This window comes from Oncorhynchus mykiss, chromosome 27, assembly GCF_013265735.2.
Source record: "Oncorhynchus mykiss isolate Arlee chromosome 27, USDA_OmykA_1.1, whole genome shotgun sequence".
NCBI lineage: Eukaryota > Metazoa > Chordata > Actinopteri > Salmoniformes > Salmonidae > Oncorhynchus > Oncorhynchus mykiss.
The window spans coordinates 6,666,595-6,686,819 of NC_048591.1; the positions used below are offsets into that span (position 1 = coordinate 6,666,595).

A 20,225-nucleotide genomic window follows, 5' to 3' on the forward strand; every position below is an offset into this window, starting at 1 on the left:
ATTGCCTTTAGTCTCCTCTTCAGCATGTAAAATGCATGTTCAATTAGATTCAGATCCGTTGATTGACTCAGCCAGTGAAGGATTTTCCACTTTTTGGCCATCAAAAACCCCTTCGTTGCTCTAGCAGTATGTTTAGGGTTATTGTCTTGTTGCATGATGAAGTGCAGGCAAATGAGTTTGGAGGCATTTGCTTTTATCTGAGCAGATAAAATATTTCTGAAGACTTCAGAATTCATTGTTCTACTTCTGTCTGCAGTCACATCATCGATGAAGACAAGTGAGCCTGTTCCACTGGCATCCATACAGGCCCAAGCCATAACACCCCCTCCACCATGTTTCACGGATGAGGTGGTATGCTTTGGATCATGGGCATGTCTTTTTTTTCTCCACACTTTCCTCTTTCCATCACTCAGGTACTTGTTAATCTTTGTCTCATCTGTCCACAATACTTATTTCCAGAACTCTTGGGGCTCTTTTAGGTGCTTTTTTAGCAAACTGTAATATCACCGTTCTGTTCTTCAGGCGTATCAGTGGTTTTCATCTTGTAGTGTACCCTCTGTAGTCCTGCTGGTGTAGTCTACGTATGGTAGACTTTGACACATCTACACCTGCATCCAGGAGAGTGTTTCTGATCTGTTGGGCTGTTGTCAGGGGGGTTTTCTTCACCATAGAGAGTATTCTCCGGTCATCCACTACAGTGGTCTTCCTCAGTCTACCGTGTCTTTTGACATAATTAAGTTCACCGGTTGTTTTTATTCTTGTTAATTATGAACCAAACTGTTGACTTGGGCATGCCCAGGGTTTTTGCAATGTTCCTGATTGATTGATTTTCATTTCTGAGCCTTATGACAGCCAGGTTCATTTGCATCAACACTGCTGTCTTCCTCATGTTGTCACACGCCAACAACAACCTCTGAAGGCAATAGCAAAGTCTAGAATCAATCCTCTTCATCAACAGCTCTCCTGCATTCACTAACGACACAAATCTGTGAAGCCAATTCAACAAATACTTGTAGTACCTTAAAATGGGGGGACCATGTACAAAAGGTGCTGTCATTTCTAAACGGTTCATCCGATTTGTATGAAAATACCCTCAAATTAAAGCTGACAGTCTGCACTTCACCCTCTCAAACTCAAAGTGCTAGAGTACAGAACAAAAATAACAAAGGAATGGTCACTGTCCAATGAATTATGGTGCTCATTGTAATATATATCGGTCGACCTCTAATACATACATACACACATATGTATGCATATATATACACACATACACATGTATGTATGTATGTATGTATGTATGAATGCATGCATGTATGTGTGTATGTAATGTATGTATTAGAGGTCGACCGATTAATCGGAATGGCCGATTTGAAGTTTTCAAAACAATCGGAAATCGGTAATTTTGGACGCCGATTTTGCAGATTAAAATATATATATATATTTTTTACACCTTTATTTAACTAGGCAAGTCAGTTAAGAACACATCATTATTTTCAATGACGGCCTAGGAACGGTGGGCTAACTGCCTTGATCAGGGGCAGAACGACAGATTTTTACCTTGTCAGCTCAGGGATTCAATCTTGCAACCTTACGGTTGGTTAACTAGTCCAACGCTCTAACCACCTGCCTCACAAGGAGCCCCCGCCTGTTACGCGAATGCAGTAAGAAGCCAAGGTAAGTTGCTAGCTAGCATTAAACTTAATCAATCATAATCACTAGTTACATGGGTGATGATATTACTAGTTTATCTAGCGTGTCCTGCGTTGTATATAATCGATGCAGTGCGCAGTCGCGAAAAAGGACTGTCGTTGCTCCAACGTGTACCTAACCATAAACACCAATGCCTTTCTTAAAATCAATACACAGAAGTATATATTTTTAAACCTGCATATTTATCTAAAAGAAATCCAGGTTAGCAGGCAATATTAACCAGGTGAAATTGTCACTTCTCTTGTGTTTTTTGCACGCAGAGTCAGGGTGGGTATATGCAACATTTTGGGCCACCTGGCTCATTGTGAACTAATTTGCCAGAATTGTACATAATTATGACATAACATTGAAGTTTGTGCAATGTAACAGGAATATTTAGACTGATAGGTGCCACCCGTTAGATAAAATACAGAATGGTTCCATATTTCACTGAAAGAATAAACATCTTGTTTTCGAGATGATAGTTTCTGGATTCGGCCATATTATTGACCTAAGGCTCGTATTTCTGTGTGTTACTATGTTATAAATAAGTCTATGATGATAGAGCAGTCTGATAGAGCAGTCTGACTGAGTAGGTAGTAGTAGGCTGGTAGGCACCAGCAGGCTCATAAGCATCCATTCAAACAGCACTTTCGTGCATTTTGCCAGCAGCGCTGCTGTTTATGACTTCAAGCCTATCAACTCCCGAGATTAGGCTGGTGTAACGATGTGATATGAATTGGCTAGCTAGTTAGCGGGGTGCATGCTAATAGAGTTTCAAACGTCACTTGCTCTGAGACTTGGAGTAGTTGTTCCCCTTGCTCTGCATGGGTAACAATGCTTCGAGGGTGGCTGTTGTCGTTGTGTTCCTGGTTCGAGTGAGGAGAGGTACGTACAGAAGCTATACTGTTACACTGGCAATACCAAAGGGCCTATAAGAACATCCAAAGGTATATGAAATACAAATGGTATAAAGAGAAATAGTCCTATAATAACTACAACCTAAAAGTTCTTACCTGGGAATATTGAAGACTCATGTTTAAAGGAACCACCAGCTTTCATATGTTCTCATGTTCTGAGCAAGGAACTTAAACGTTAGCTTTCTTACATGGCACATATTGCACTTTTACTTTCTTCTCCAACACTTTGTTTTTGCATTATTTAAACCAAATTGAACATGTTTCATTATTTATTTGAGGCTAAATTGATTTTATTGATGTATTATATTAAGTTAAAAGTGTTCATTCAGTATTGTTGTAATTGTCATTATAACAAATCATTTTAATTAAAAAAATTTTTTTTTTTTAAATCGGCTGATTAATCGGTATCGGCTTTTTTTGTCCTCCAATAATCGGTATTGACGTTAAAATCATAAGCGGTCAACCTCTAGTATGTGTGTGTGTGTGTATATATATATATATATATATATAGTATATACACACACACACACAACATTTTGGGGGGTTGGGGGCCCCTAGCAGCCTGGGGCCCTAAGTGACTGCTTATGTCACTTATGCATGGAGCCGGCCCTGCTCAGGTATCACACGCCCAGGTCCAATCTGCAGGGGAATGTTTCTTACCGTCTGCATGTGAATCAAGCTGACTACCTACACATTTAGAAGTATTTGGTTAGCTTTGGATTTCAACAGGTATGCCAAATCATTGCTGGAAGGTGGAGGAAATTCTACCCCCACAGATACCGTATGGTTGAAGGAAGCCAGGACATGCCTGTATATTTCCCTCAGATATCAACCACAGATCCTGACTGAGACTACACTTACAGAGTTCCTTAAAAACCTCCCTGTCAACTTCCTGTCTCATCATGGAGTATCACCCACAGGTAGCAGAGAGACCTCAGGGAGATGGTTGGTATTGAATGACTTAAAGAAAAAGGGAACAGTTGACATTACAGTTAATTACCCTCATTCCTTGTAGTTACTCTAACTACTTTGGTAACTGGAATGTCCTTAGTTGAACAAATCAATGATTGATGATTAAGTGATTAAGTTCAAAGGAAACTGACAAGCTTATTTAGTGTGTATACTCAAAGCAGTGACTTTCAGCAAAACATAGATTGTTTTGGTATCAACCCTCACTTTATCTGTAGTTCTATAAATGAGTGAGTGAGTGAGTGAGTGAGTGAGTGTGAGTGAGTGACTGAGACAGCCAGAAGGGCCAGAGTCAGGGACAGGAAGCTGCCTCCAAAAGGTCTGTGTCAAACCCAGTGAACAACACCCACAGGTAGGGATAGCCCAACAAGGGACCCGACCCATGGCCCTCTGGAAAGGGAGGGAGGGGCCAGATCCAGTCCTCCAGGGCTGACAGATTTAGCAGACACCTCTCAATTAGAGGGGCAAAACATCAAGGTTCAGTTTTATTTACTATCCAAATAATGACTGTCTGGTTATGCAACCAAGGGATAAACCTCTCTGGGGAGTGGATATGTTATAATGAACGGCCTCATGGGAGTAGAAGAGAGGAGACTGGCCTGCTTGTTTTTTTAAACAGTTTCCTCCTGGGAACAAAGGTTTCCCCCAGATCTGATACTCTCTTAAAAACAGGGCGGTTCTCATTTCACTTCAATATCAAAACACCAAAGCGATCTAACAGTGAGCGTGACGGCGCGGCATGCCATTGTTTACACAGAACGCTAACATGACGTGTGCATGGAGTGACATCAGGAGTTGAGAGAAGTGGTTTTGAATGGCTAATAGCCAGAGTATGGCAGTGTACTCTAGGGTCACGACTAGGTATCAGACAGAATCACATACAGAGAGGATAAGACAATTGAAGAGACACAAATAGTTAAAGATTTAAGAGTTAGTCAGAGAAAGACGTCAGTCACAGGGAAAGTAAGTGAAGACAGTGAAAGTCATAAGAGTTTGAGTCACAGATGATGTGTCAGTCATAGCCAGGGGCCACGCATACACACACATAAACATGCACACACAGGGATATGGGTCAGAGAGAGAGAGAGAGAGAGAGAGAGAGAGAGAGAGAGAAAAAAAAAAGATAAACTCACAGTGAGCGGCAAGGAGCAGACAACGAAAATGACCGTCATGGAGGCCAGCAGCATCAAGTGGTCCATCTCCTCCTCCCCCTGTCCGAACCAGCCCAGACTCATCTTCCTCTTCCTCCCTCCGTTCACCACCGAACCACGCCGTGTCATCTGGCTGCGGTGCATCCGGCACAGGCTGACAATCACAGAGCCGTTGCACACAAACACTGCCACGATCAGCAGCGCCATGAGCGAGGCGTAGGACAGAGAGAACGCCAGAACCTTCCTCTCTTCGTCCACCCCCTCGCCTGCCGCCTCCATCTTGATGAAGCACCATGTGCCCGGGCAGTACTGCTTGTGGCGGCCAAAGCCGAAGAATGGCAAAACACAGAAGGCGCAGGTGAAGATGTAGATAAGCAGGAGGGCCACCTTGGCGAAGCTGCGTCGGACGCACTTGGAGTAAAAATAGGGGTGGCTGATGGCCAGGCAGCGCTCCACGGCCATGGCACAGAGGATGAGCATGGAGGCCAGGCCAAAGAAGGTCATGGCAAAGGCAAAGAGGCCACAGAGTCCCTGGTCCCCAGTGAGCCCCAGCAGGGATCGCTGGCGAGCATAGCACACAAACACCAGGGGGCTGAGGAAGCAGGTTCCCAGCAGGTCAGTCAGGGCCAGTCCCGTCACCAGGATGCAGAAGACAGAGGACTTGGTGCGTCGCTCCTTCTGGTGGACCCCTAGGATGGCCAGGGCGATGAAGTTCCCCATCACCCCCAGGATGAACATCACTGTGCTCACCACCGGGTTCCCGTCCGTGTGGATATGGGTGCTGTTCTCACAGCTCTCGTTCGACAGCATGCCGAGGTTCAGTGTGTGTTTGTGTTGGTTGTGTGTGTGTCAGGCTGTAAGGGTTGTGTTGTGGTGTTGCCCCCTCAAGCTCTTGAAGTCACCCTTTTTTTGCCTAAATCCAATGACATGGTGGCATGTTTTGTTGAATTCACGTTAGTGATTACTCAACCAAATGTAAATCACAACTAAACATTGAATTGACGTCTGTGACCAATGGGATGGCATTGCTGAATCAGTGTTGATTCAGTGGATTTCGCCCAAATTGTGTCCGTTAATCTTGTTGCTCTTCTGCTAAATTTCGAAAGTCTCCAGGGTCTAAACACGGTTCTATAAGTCCTATTTTATTTAGTGCTCCATTGCGCAAAATGTATATCTGTGCCTATATAATCCAGATAATCGACGTAAGGGCAGTTCAAATGATATTCGCATTCATGAGTAATAAATAACACCTGTGTATAATAACGAAACAAGCTCTCAACTCTTACCAGACGGCTCTCAATTGGCGACAAATATCAACTGCCATTCCTTATCTTTTGCTCAGTATGTCCTACAGACCCCGTTAGCGACAGTGCAAACGCTAACGTTTAATATCCTTCTTCTGAAACTCAAACTCTCCGACTGTCGCACGCATCTGTCTGATATCTACTGATAAACTAGGTAGTGCGCGTGCCACTTTCAGCTCTCTCCTTCGCGCCCACGCGTAGCCCGCTCTCCCTTTCTCTCTTCTACGCACTCACATTCATTCTCTCTCTCGTAGTCTCCGAGACGGTTATAAATACTACTTTAGGTCAGATTACTTATTAGAAATGATACATGACCGTCCGTTTTTCGAGGTAATTTTTGGTACGTTTTAAAATGTTTCATTATTTGCATATGGCAAAATCTTTTTATTATTCTTTATTTTTCTCTAAACATTAAGCAACAAATAAAACATTAAGAGGGCACGGCCACCTATTGATGAACAACAAGAACCACCGTGGACTATTTTCTGTAATTTAAAAAAATAAAAACCATGTAATTACCTACAAAGTAATATTTATTTTGAATCTATTTGAAATAAACCGAATTTATTTTCCGGAAAATTAATGGTTTATAAATTGTATACCCAATTAATGGGCTAGAATTGTGTACAGCTATGTATAACGTGTCTAGGATTTTTTGAAATATCGTTCTAAAATCTTTTGAATTTTGAGATTTTAAACCAGAATACAGAATTCAACCCAGAATTCCCAATCTCATTATGATGCAACAATTAGGCGAGATTCCTTGGCTAAATATTACAATTCTAGAACGTTACAACAAACAGAAGAACCAACGAAAAAAAAAACGTAATCATTCACTTAACCATAACTTAATTGTCTACTTTTTAAACTCTTTGTAATTGGACGAAATTTGCGGAGGTGAGACTGAATCTGGAGAATGAATCCCAATAGCTGGTCAGAAAACAACAGCCTAATGTGTAAAAATTCTGGCTTTTAAGTAAATCAGTAAAGGTATGCCTACTCACTAGCATGTACTAGATTATACCAATTACCCCGAGGGTAACTGAAGTTTGAAATCTGGCATGGTCTAACAGTTTTAAGAAAATGACAGGAACAAATAAAAAATAACTACTACATGTTTCTCCATATATCAATGCAGAGATGGGTTAGTACACTGGAGAAACAATTGACTGAAAGTGAGGAGATGGAGAAAGGCAACACGATGAGGGAGGAATAAGAGAAAGAAAGACAAAGAAATGGAAGAGCTGCTGACAATGAGAAAGGAGATTAAGACTTGTAACAAGGTAGACCACAACCGATGGAAGCTGGAGAGAGAGGTGTTGGAGAAAGTCAACAAGGTGAGGATGGAACCAGAGCTAGCAAAGAGAAAGGCTAATTGAAGAGTTGCTGAGGCAGATAAGGGAGACTGAGGCTCCTATTGAGGTACACCACTACCAATGGAAGCTAGAGAGAGAGTTGTTTGAGAAACAGAGAGAAAGCGTAGTGTCAGAAAGAAAGTAGATGGAGCTCAAGATGGCAAAGCTGAAGGTGCAGAACATACTGAACTTGGCTGCGATAGGAGAGGTGACAGTGGAGAGTACTAAGTACTTAGCTGAGAATGAAACGAAGAGAGAGAGAGATGTTGGAGGATCAGAAAAAGCTTAGTGGCAGACAAAGAAAAACTAGAAGTCAAGATGACAAAGGTGACAATGCAGAACATACTGCACTTGGCCAAGATAGGGAAGTTGACAGTGGAGAACACGAGGCTGTCAGCAGAGAATGAAAGGCAGCGAGAGGTGTTGGACAAACACAGAAAAAGTGCAGCAGCCGACACACAAACCTTCATGGGCAAGGTATCAAAGGTGAAGATGTCCTTGGCCAAGTTATGGAGGTTGAGACCGGAGAACAAGAAGAGACTGTTAGCTGAGAATGAAAGGGTGGTGAAGGAGAGGGTGAGCGAGAGGAATGGATGGAACCTCATAAGAAATGGTTTGAAGGCAGATTTGGCCAAAGCAGACCTGGAGAGGAATCAGACCTTAGTAGGCTGGAAGGAGGACAGGGGGAGATGGGCCAAGGCCAAGGCTGGCCTACAAAGAATCTGGGATCAACAGGGGGAAAGATGGATGAAGAAGAAGGAGGAGATTAAGAGAAGGAGCACACAGGCAGCAGAGGAGTGGATGATTGTACTGAGAGAAAAGGAGAGAGCGATAGAGGCCCTGGAAAGAGAAAAGATGAGGATTCTTTGCCTGCATGGACAAGAGAAGAAGGGATGGGAGATGGAAAAGGGAGAGATGGAAAAGGAGAAGTTGGAGATTACAGGGGAGCGGGAGAGAACGAATAGTGAAATTGAGAAAATGCAAAGGGAGAAAGACAGATGACCAATAGAGAAGAGAGATATGGTGGAGAGGATGAAAGAGGCATACATAAAGCTGTGCCAGATGCAGACTGCCCTGAGGTTCGGAGAGCAAGAGAAGCCACAGGTACAGTACTCCGTTTAACCAGTCACACTTCAGGGCAGTCACAAGTCACCTCCTAATGGTTATAATATCAGATTCAATAGATTAAGTTGACTGCATGCTAGAGAATGACTAATAATAATATCTGAGATCACTGATTAACATGTATGGACTTTCTCTTTCAGAAGGAATCTAAAACTGCCCAGAGAGTCAGGGCAAAGCTAGAGAAGAAGAAGAGGAAAGAAAGAGAGATGTTGGAGAAGAACAAAGTGAAAGAGCTGCTCAGAGCTAGAAAAGCAGAGAGTAAGGAAGAAGTGATGAAGAATAAGGAGAGGGTGAAGGCCCACCTGGACGAGGTGGCAAGGAACTATAACTGTCACGACCTCCGCCGAAGTTGGTACCTCTCTTTGTTCGGGCTGCGTTCGGCGGTCGACGTCACCGGCTTTCTAGCCATCGCCGCTCCATTTTTCATGTATCCATTTGTTTTGTCTTGTTCCCTGCACACCTGGTTTTCATTCCCCATTCAATCTACATGTATTTATTCCTCTGTTCCCCATCATGTCTTTGTGTAAGATTGTATGTGTTACGTGTATTTTGTCTATTGGTGTTTTTGTTAAGCGCCAGACATCGGTCCATGTTCCGTGTTTTGGGCACTTGTTTGTGCTTTTGATATTTTACCGGAATAATGTGTGCGCCTGTTCACTTCACTCTGCTCTCCTGCACCTGACTTTGCCTCCAGTACACATCAAGTGACCATAACGAAAGGAAACAGAGGGAGAAAGAGAGAGAAAAGCTGTTGAAAAAAAGCACATGGCAAAGAAAATCACATGGCGTACATCCCAGACAACTGAAGAAGAAGTCAGAATGCAACACAGATGGAAAAGTAAATACCGTCAGCTGGCACTGGTTAAAATTTAAATTCTGTCTTCTTTCATTTAGTGGAATACTTCATCAATTAAATATTATGAGCATTTGACTTATTTGTTCGTATTTATTTCAAAATGTGGTTACTGAATAATGCAATGAAAGTTAACTTGACTGACGTACTGAATCTATTTGAAAGACTGTACTTCCGAGTGCGTGTGAAGTTCTTATCACAGAAGGGAGAACTGAACTTTACCTCCACCTGTTTGATCAAAACATTACTTTGCTTCTTCCTATATCTGTCTCATCTGCACCCCGGGGCACTAGTTTGTCCCACAGAGCTCATTTTTTAACAACATCTATTACATGATGTTGCCAACAGTAGGATACACACAGTCCCCAGAAATGATCAGTCTGCCTGGTGGCCTATTTGCCTATCGAGGCCTGTTACAGGCTCTCATTATAAAAGATTTATATGCCCACAGAGCGTGTTGGAATTATTTGGAAAAATCAAAAAATCCGCAGCAGCTTCACACTAAGTGCACCTGCTGCCGTTCGCCATAGTGTGTCCTTTTCCATTGCGGAACGCTGCCGTCAAACATAACCCGTCATAGCTGCCAAATTAGTCATAACATTTGGGTAGCTCTGTTTTGCCTCGGCAGCATTCTGTTTACCTTTCACCTTTTAAGCAGTCATTTTCTGGACTGTATAATGCATTGTATGGTGGACCAATTTTTCACCCAATGGTTGTTGGGTTGTGGTAAGAGTTTGTTTCTATAACCTATGTCCCATTACGCAGCTAACTGTTTGTCATTTGAATGGGCTGGCCCTGCTTCTTAGTTGTGTGACACAGCATTTCGCTTGAGTTACTGGCCCCCAAAAAAGATGCTGTGAAATGTTACAATAAAGGGCCTGCACTTTGAAATGCCCGAACACATGCAGTACCTTTGATGTAGCAACAAGACTGTACCAAAATGTTTGATGTGGAGCATTTTCCTCATGTCGGCCATGTTCTCTTATCAAACGTATGAGCAGGGCATGCAGTAAAGAAAAGCTAAGGCCTCTACCCCTTTCCCCTGATCTGGCCATCCCGTCTCGCTATCATTCCCCCGTGCTCCCTGGCACCATGAGAGGGGAAAAAGCCCTCACAGATTATCACCGAGAGGAGTGTTTACAAGTCGACTGCCCATAAAACAAAACACAGTGGCATCTTTTAAATATACACCACCCAGACAAAGCCATCGAGAAGGGCATGGGCCACGGAGAGAATAGGCATGCAGAACCAGGGAGACTAGCATAAATATACCAACTACACCACCGATGTCATAACTCTCATGTTATTTACATAGCCCCATATTGAGATAGATGGTTGCAGACAGTTGGGGCTATATGTTGATTCATTGCAGAGCCTCCGTGTTCGTTGGAGTCCTGGGTCTTTAATTAAGTGATAATGCACGAGAAGCCGATGTTTGGAAGAGATATGGGCACGGGTGTTGTTAGCAAACCGTGCCAATATTAGCAAACCGGCAAACCGTGCCAATATATCCTCCAAACACTGGCTTTGAGGGCATTATAACTTTTATACAACGGGTTACCAACATATGGAAATAACTGTTAACATATTTTCATTTAAAAAAAAGTATTTTGATTAATTTATTCATACTACAGTATTTCATCCTTCCTCAAGATATATCCCGACACAAATCTAGGGTTGCTACCCTCGATTCTAATGTTCCATTGACATACTGGCTGGGAATATTCTTATCTCTTGCTTGCTAGCTAGCCAACTATAGCTAACTTCCAGTCACGTCAAACAATGCAGCCAGAACAACAACAGTAGCTGCATTTGTATTTGTTTAAGCCGTTTTCTAGTGCTATTTATTTGGATGCATCCATGACAATGAGCTAATGAGGCGTGATTTCGCCTGGCATAGAAAATGTGCTTCCTCGTTAGGACACCGTTGTTCAGAGGAGTTAGCCAACAACACAGCTACCAACAATAACTTCAAACTGAAGCTGGAAAGACTGCAAACTAGCTGCACTTCGTTTCGTTTGAACTTTTTTCAATTTACATTTCTTTGTATATATCCGTAAAAATTATGCCAGCTGGTTCATGATTTTGACTGGCTGAGGGAAGCTGCCTGCCTGTCCCGTCCCGACTCCTGACACATTCAATGCTATGAGACAGCTGGAGAAAGATTTGGAATATTGAGTCAATGTTGCAAATGTCTATGTGAGAGACAGACAGCGAGGTTTATGCAAATGTCCTCTGTTGAAAACTAAATGTTAGTCTAAAAGAAATGTGAGATACTGTCTAGATGCTTTTTATAGTGGAGATCAAGTTTACAAATTGCCTGGGCTGATGAGACAGTGGATTGCGCAGTCTGATGGAACAGAGTAAATAGGCATTTTAACGTCATAGATTTAGCCGGTGGTAACTTGTGGAATAGACACCGGCTGGAATGCAGTTTTAACCAATCGGCATTCAGGATTAGACGCACCCATTTTATGATGTACAGTAGCTTATGAGTAAACTGAGGATAATGGTAGAGGTAGTGCATGTTAAACCTATGCCTGTTTCCCCAGGATCATAGGGTTTACTCTCGGGTTTACTCTCGGTGAGGAACATGTTCGAAGAACATACTGTACATTATTGATTGGCATCTATTGATGTCTTCAGTTATTGCTGTTATGCTTCATTGCTTGAAGAACAAACAGGTTAGGTAAGTGGTCCAATGGCATATTAACAACCTCCAGCCAACATAATGTGACCTTGTGAAGTATTATTTGAATTAAATCAATGCATCATTGCGACAAACCACTATGAAGTCACTTTTGTCTTGAATTTCATAAGGTTCCACTGTTACAGCTGCCCTGGTCTGTAATGGGATCAGTGCCTGTTTGGATACTTTCACCAGAGACCAGAGGAGAAACTGAAATAGAAAAGTGAAGTGGACTATCGGAAATAAAATGCGGAATTGAGGCCTTTGACAGCCACATTTTTACATTACTGACGTTAAATATCTCTCTGAAATGATTTTAACAAGATCCCTGGCCTGGGACGTCAGTACTGACGGTAATAGCGTAAACACCAAAGCACTCTGTGTGCATCTCCGGTTTGGCCGCACAGCAATGGTGTTCCTGGCCGGGAGTTAGCCTGGGAAAAACCAATCTTCAGAAGAATGCTGCTGTTTCTTTGAAGTCTGCTCAGTGATCCTCTCTGCTCACTCATAGAGAGTGACATCGCACCTGTGATCTGTTCTAGTATATTAAGACTGGCTTGTCATGTTCTTCAGAGGGTAGAGGTAGAAGCTAGTCAAGGTTCGCAGTAGCAATAAATGCAGCAGGTCTGAGACATCTGGTGATATCGTGCACTCTCTTATGCATGCAAGCCCACACAAGCACACACACAGGCATGCACATTTGCGAGTACACACACACACAAAGACAGATGTTGGTGAGCCATTCAGCCACCACAACAGGAGTGTGCATTCTAATGGTATGATGCAGACACAACCGCATAGCAAGACGTCTCTATCTCCTATCTGGCCAAGGAGAGAGCATTGGACTGGTATTGTTTATAAAGGCCACAGGACATCAGTCCTTAACAGTCGAAATTGAGGTTGACAATTGAGGATAAACAGGAATATTAGAAAGGACGTGGGCATGTGACTCAAACTGCTCCAGATGATCCCATAGTTGTTTGTACCCTCAAACATACCCGACTGACTGGAGCTGCTTCGACCACAGATTGAAAGTCCTCTAAAGAGCTGTAATTGGATTTACGTATTGTTTCAGTGCCATCAGCCCAGGTCACTTTACGTGTGTGACGTCCCTCTATGAAACTGTTCAGTCAGAACTGATTGATTTACTCTCTAATGGATATTACAGGCCACAACTCTCAAACTCATTAACTTTTTGTCCCAATACCTCTTTGTTTGCCACACTACCTGACCGTTCAGTACATCTGAGTTGAGTTAGATGAGACATCTAACAAGTAGCTCTAAAGGTATCACTGTTCATCATAAAGTCATGAAAAGTCATGAACATCAAGCCAATTGCTTTGTCTTGGCTCAGGCATAAGCAGTGGCTGTGTCTGTTTTCTGGCCCCTGTGTTTGTTCAGTCTGTGTTGTGGTTGAGTTTAAGATAGATCCCCCTGTCTGGTAAACATTGTTTCTCTGTCTCGGCTGTGTCAGAATCAAAACAGGCCCTCAGTCAAGATGGATTACGTGGCACATGATGAGATTGATTGACCACCTCCGATCACATGCATGCACAGACAGACAGACAGACAGACAGACAGACAGACAGACAGACAGACAGACAGACAGACAGACAAGACAAGACAAGACAAGACAAGACAAGACAAGACAAGTCAAGAGGAATGGCCATTACAATTATGAGTTTAAGATCCTCCATGGAGATGACTGGAAATTGGTTTGTTTTACAGTTTATCGTCAGTGGTCTGGATTTACTTTACGTCTCTGTGATTTCCATTTATGAATTGAAATGAAAACAGTAAATCAGCTGGTCTGGATCTGGGTCCATGCTTGACAAGCAGTCTTTCATACCACTTACCTGGAAGTGGGCTTTTATGAAGTGTTATATTACCTGATAAACATATTTGTTAACACTTTATTTGGATAGTCCATCTGTAGATGCTCTACAGACTCGGTAGCGTTTCAACTAACTAGCTACTACCCCTTAACCCCAACCTTAACCCTTATCCTGACCATAAACGTAACCCTTACCCTTACCCTAACCCAACCTTAACCCCATACCCTAACCCTTATTCTAAACCTAACCCTTACCTTAGGAAGCAGTTGCTTATCAACAGATAGCTTGTTGATAGTATGACCATCTGCAGCATCTACAGATGGAACATTCTGACTATCCAAATAAAGTGGGACCACATATTCATAGCATATGAATATCGATTTAGTGAAAGAGCGTTATGAAACTGTATGATAAAGCAATAAGATACTACTATCTGTGACATGTTCACAGTATATTAGAACAGCCCCCAATTACTTGTTCAAGCAAATACTTCCTTGTTGATGACACATCTCTTTTTAGATGTGTACACAACATGTACTGTAGATGAGGTGGCCAAGCAAGTCTGACTCAGCGTTAAATGTAATTTAAGTCCCTGGTTCACTGGGCACTTCCCTCAGCTCAATTTATTAGCTAATGTCAGAAAGTGTGAGGTTTAATATAAAGAGAGTCATGGTATAATATAGAGGTTTCATCATGGTTTTATATCATGGTTTAACATATTTAATACCATGCATTTCTGGATGTCACAACTAGGTAATACATCATTTTGTGAGAATGGATAAAGAGCGAGTTATATTTCAACCTTGAAGAGTGTGATGGATAGAATGGAAAATGTGCTGTGATGTGGTTCTATTGCCTCTTCTGCAATCAAAAGTAGACCGTTATTGGGGACACAGAGATAAATCTCATACTGTAGATACTCAAAGTTTCCAGCATTGTGGAATCTTCCAATGACAGACATTCCAGTTGAAGAGAATGTAAAGCTACAAGGGACTGTATGCTTTTTCTTCAGTCTGTCTGGGAAATGCAGTTGGACTATTATGGACAATAATATGTTTTTGTTCAAAGACTTCCAAAAATAAATTTGATCAAAATGAAGTAAATGTGGTCTTTCCCATTTCTGTGGTGAAATCTATTCTGCTGTTGAGGCTGTCCTGAAGAAAGGCTATCAGGTTGCTTAATTTGGGGAAAACCACACTATGACGTTGTATATATTTTCTTTCCTCTATTACATTTATTTTCCTGGGTTTATTATTTGGAAGATAAGAATCAGGTTTAGGTTATAAGTAATGGAAATATTCAGTTTGAGCGTGCTGGCACGTGTGCATGTCTTGTTGTTGCGTGCATGTCTTGTTGTTGCGTGCATACCATGTCTCTGTGTTTGTGTTTGTGCATAAGAGAGACATATGGTCAAATGTGCTATCTTGCCAAGCCCAAAGAGAAGTAACTTCCTGTAACTGAGAACCCCCCCCCCCCCCCCCCCCAAGAAAAAATATATGAATGGATCTTTACGGGAAATGTTAGTGCAGTCTGGGCCACATCAGGACAAGGAGGAGAATTTCCTAGATGAGGGGCAACAAAAGTTTTCTGTGGCCCACTACAATAGGAGGATGGCGAAAGGGGAGAGAGTGGAGAGAACATGGCTTGTCTATTCCAAGCAAAACGATGCAGCCTTCTGTTTTTTCTGCAAATCTGCACTTTTTGCACCAAAGTATGTTCATTTCTAGGAGACAGAACGCGTCTCCTTCCTGAGCGGTATGATGGCTGCGTGGTCCCATGGTGTTTATACTTGCGTACTATTGTTTGTACAGATGAACGTGGTACATTCAGGCGTTTGGAAATTGCTCCCAAGGATGAACCAGACTTGTGGAGGTCTACCATTTTTTTTCTGAGGTCTTGGATGATTTCTTTTGATTTTCCCATGATGTCAAGCAAAGGCACTGAGTTTGAAGGTAGGCCTTGAAATACATCCATAGGTACACCTCCAATAGACTCAAATTATGTCAATTAGCCAATCAGAATCTTCTAAAGCCATGACATTATTTTCTGGAATTTTCCAAGCTGTTTAAAGGCACACAACTTAGTGTATGTAAACGTCTGACCCACTGGAATTGTGATATATTGAAATAATCTGTAAACAATTGTTGGAAAAATTACTTGTGTCATGCACAAAGTTGGGCCTAACCGACTTGCCAAACTGTAGTTTGTTGACAAGAAATTTGTGGAGTGGTTGAAAACGAGTTTTAATGACTCCAACCTAAGTGTATGTAAACGTCCGACTTCAACTGTATATTTGCACAAAAAAAATTTATGGGCATAAACATAGAATTACATATATATTCAGTTCAGTCTGGTTTTAGACCCCATCATAGCACTGAGACGGCACTTGTGAAGGTGGTAAATTACATTTTAATGGCATCGGAACGAGGCTCTGCATCTGTCCTCGTGCTCCTAGACCTTAGTGCTGCTTTTGATACCATCGATCACCATATTCTTTTGGAGAGATTGGAAACCCAAATTGGTCTACACGGACAAGTTCTGGCCTGGTTTAGATCTTATCTGTCGGAAAAATATCAGTTTGTCTCTGTGAATGGTTTGTCCTCTGACAAATCAACTGTAAATGTTGGTGTTCCTCAAGGTTCCGTTTTAGGACCACTATTGTTTTCATTATATATTTTACCTCTTGGGGATGTTATTCGAAAACATAATGTTAACTTTCACTGCTATGCGGATGACACACAGCTGTACATTTCAATGAAACATGGTGAAGCCCCAAAATTGCCCTTGCTAGAAGCATGTGTTTCAGACACAAAGAAGTGGATGGCTGCAAACTTTCTACTTTTAAACTCGGACAAAACAGAGATGCTTGTTCTAGGTCCCAAGAAACAAAGAGATCTTCTGTTGAATCTGACAATTAATCTTAATGGTTGTACAGTCGTCTCAAATAAAACTGTGAAGGACCTCGGCGTTACTCTGGACCCTGATCTCTCTTTTGAAGAACATATCAAGACCATTTCAAGGACAGCTTTTCTCCATCTACGTAACATTGCAAAAATCAGAAACTTTCTGTCCAAAAATGAAGCAGAAAAATGTATCCATGCTTTTGTCACTTCTAGGTTAGACTACTGCAATGCTCTACTTTCTGGCTTTCTCATGCCGTCCCTGGAGGGGGTGCGTCACCTGAGTGGGTTGATTCACTGATGTGGTCATCCTGTCTGGGTTGTGCCGTGGCGGAGGTCTTTGTGGGCTATACTCAGCCTTGTCTCAGGATGGTAAGTTGGTGGTTGAAGATATCCCTCTAGTGGTGTGGGGGCTGTGCTTTGGCAAAGTGGGTGGGGTTATATCCTTCCTGTTTGGCCCTGTCCGGGGGTGTCCTCGGATGGGGCCACAGTGTCTCCTGTCCCCTCCTGTCTCAGCCTCTAATTCTCTCCTTCTTTCTCTCTCTCAGAGGACCTGAGCCCTAGGACCATGCCCCAGGACTACCTGACATGATGACTCCTTGCTGTCCCCAGTCCACCTGGCCGTGCTGCTGCTCCAGTTTCAACTGACCTGAGCCCTAGGACCATGCCCCAGGACTACCTGACATGATGACTCCTTGCTGTCCCCAGTCCACCTGACCGTGCTGCTGCTCCAGTTTCAACTGTTATGCCTTATTATTAATCGACCATGCTGGTCATTTATGAACATTTGAACATCTTGGCCATGTTCTGTTATTATCTCCACCCGGCACAGCCAGAAGAGGACTGGCCAACCCACATAGCCTGGTTCCTCTCTAGGTTTCTTCCTAGGTTTTGGCCTTTCTAGGGAGTTTTTCCTAGCCACCGTGCTTCTACACCTGCATTGCTTGCTGTTTGGGGTTTTAGGCTGGGTTTCTGTACAGCACTTTGAGATATCAGCTGATGTACAAAGGGCTATATAAATATTTTTTTATAAATTATATTGTGTTTGACTAAAACCAGGGCTTGAATTGAGTGGGGGTATCACATACCCTTTGTTAAAGAAAAGGGCAAAAATTAAATCTATTGTTTGCTGTATATTTTGAAATAAATACTTAAAACGTATCCAGATTATATCAAGCGTTCTTATCAGAACTCAGGATAAGACCCAGATGCAGACAGTTAGAGTCACCGGTGTTTATTGACCCAAACAGGGGGCAGGCAAAAGACAGGCATTGTCATAATCCAGGGCATAGTCAATAAGGTACAGAACAGCAGGCAGGCTCGGGGTCAGGATAGGCAGCGGTTCGTAAACGGGTCAGAGTCAGGCAGGTACAGAACAGCAGGCAGACTCAGGGTCAGGGCAGGTAGAATGGTCAGAACAAGAGAAACTAGGCAACAGAACTTGATAAAGCAGGGAGACGGGAAACCATGCTGGTAAGACCTGACAAGACAAGACGAACTGGCAACAGACAGAGAACACAGGTATAAATACACTTGGGATAATGAGGAAGATGGGCGACACCTGGAGGGGGTGGAGACAAGCACAAAGACAGGTGAAACAGATCAGGGTGTGACAGTTCTATAACAATAGTTAACTTGTGATGTTTTTATGGTATTAACAAGCTCTAATATCTGCGAAAGACATGACTCCGATGTATATGGGAATATGCTGATTCCCCTCTATGACGATCTGAAGTTAAACTGCGGCCTATAATATTCAAGGAGATAAAAACAATGTACTTTGCTATTCTATTCATATTAATTTACCTTTTCTCTTTCTGAAAATAGATTTTTGTTTAAACCCAGGCAGCTTTTAGGGAAGCACTTTTGTTGTTTGGCTATACAACGGACGAGTAGCCAGCAGTTGAAGCTTACATTTTTCTGCGTCAGTAGAGCCTCTGTCTGGGTGTAAAGGTAACTTTTGAAAGTGCCATGCTTAGATTCATAAGGATGTTAAAGATGCAATTATTTGCAAACAGCATTGCAAACAAGACGCTAAGAATGCCTATTTCTCTGTCCATTACTCCCTGAAACTTCTATTTCCATTATCCACCTTTCTTTTGAGACTTTCTCAGCTCAACATTTTCTTGATTGCAAACTGTTATCTCCCAATCCACACACAAAGAAATATAAAAACTAATTTAATAGAGACATTGGTGATTTTATCAATGTAATCAGATTGACAATATTAGGGTGTTATATTTACATTCAACTGATTATATACCTTACTAACCAGATGTGTTAAAAATCGGCAGATTTTTGTCTCGCCTAGGGCTGCAGAACGTACAGGTCCTGAGACCCATGTTTCTGATGTGTGATGGTACACAGATTGTGTTCCTCCATACAATACTGGCATGATTCAGCCAGTCCAGCCTCATTTGGCCATGCCTAATTCAATAGCAAAATATAATGCCATTTTTTAATACAAATGTAGCTTTCCCAAACAGGAAGAAAGTACAATCAAAATAACATGCCCTGTGTATAACAATGACCTCTTCTGGGAGCGCAGTTTGTTATGGACGACAACGACGCACAGTGTGACGAATTGGTTTCCATATCACATGCTCGCCTGATTTGAAACATGAGAGAGAGAGAACAGGCGTGCCATTATGTAAAACCTATCCTTCCTGAGAAATTGAGGTCACAACGGCTGCGTTTACATTAACAGTCACATATTTTATTCCACCAAATAATATTTTGACCAATCACATAAGATCTTTTCACATTAGATCTTTTTCAGAGCTGGTCTGATTGGTCAAAAGACCAATTAGTGAAAAAAGACCAGAATTGGGCTGCCTGTCTAAACACAGCCATAATGACCCCTTGGGTTTATAGGTTTAGGTAGGTATGTGATATGTAAGAACTGTAGGGAAATGCCAGACACATTGGCTGCATTTACACAGGCAGCCAAATTCTGATTATTTTTCCCACTTATTGGTCTTTTGAAAAAAAAAAGATCAGCTATTTTGTTAATAATAACAACAATGAATCCCACAGTTGTGTCAAATTGGCTGGATGTCCTTTGGGTCGCCCATTCACCGTCTGAATGTCACACATACACAATCAATTTCTCTGTCTCCCCTTCATCTACTCTGATTGAAGTGGATTTGACAAGTGACATCAATAAGGGATCATAGCTTTCACCTGGTCAGTCTGTCGTGGAAAGAGCCAGGTGTTCTAAATGTTTTGTATACTCAGTGTACATCTCAATATACAGTTCTGAGGAATTGGAGGAGGTTGTGGGTTAGCTGGTACAATATGGTTTTGGGATTTTACTATGTCTGTAGACCTGGTTGGTGATTGGCAACTATTAATTGTACACAGAAAGAGGCAGATATTAATGGAAACCTGGAATATTACTGAGAAATTAAAGGAGTGAGAATGAACAAATTGAGG

The 20,225-nt window shown here is 42.2% G+C and overlaps 1 protein-coding gene across 1 annotated transcript in view; it reads right to left on the reverse strand.

The window, feature by feature from the left end:
- ptgir (prostaglandin I2 receptor) overlaps window positions 1–5,566 on the reverse strand; it is a 61,715-nt gene extending 56,149 nt beyond the window's left edge. The window contains exon 1 of the mRNA XM_021587411.2: window positions 4,712–5,566. Within this exon, the coding sequence (XP_021443086.1) occupies window positions 4,712–5,539 (828 nt within the window). The 5' untranslated portion in view covers window positions 5,540–5,566. The remainder of the gene's footprint in view (window positions 1–4,711) is intronic.
- Between the last annotated feature and the right edge of the window lie 14,659 nt (window positions 5,567–20,225).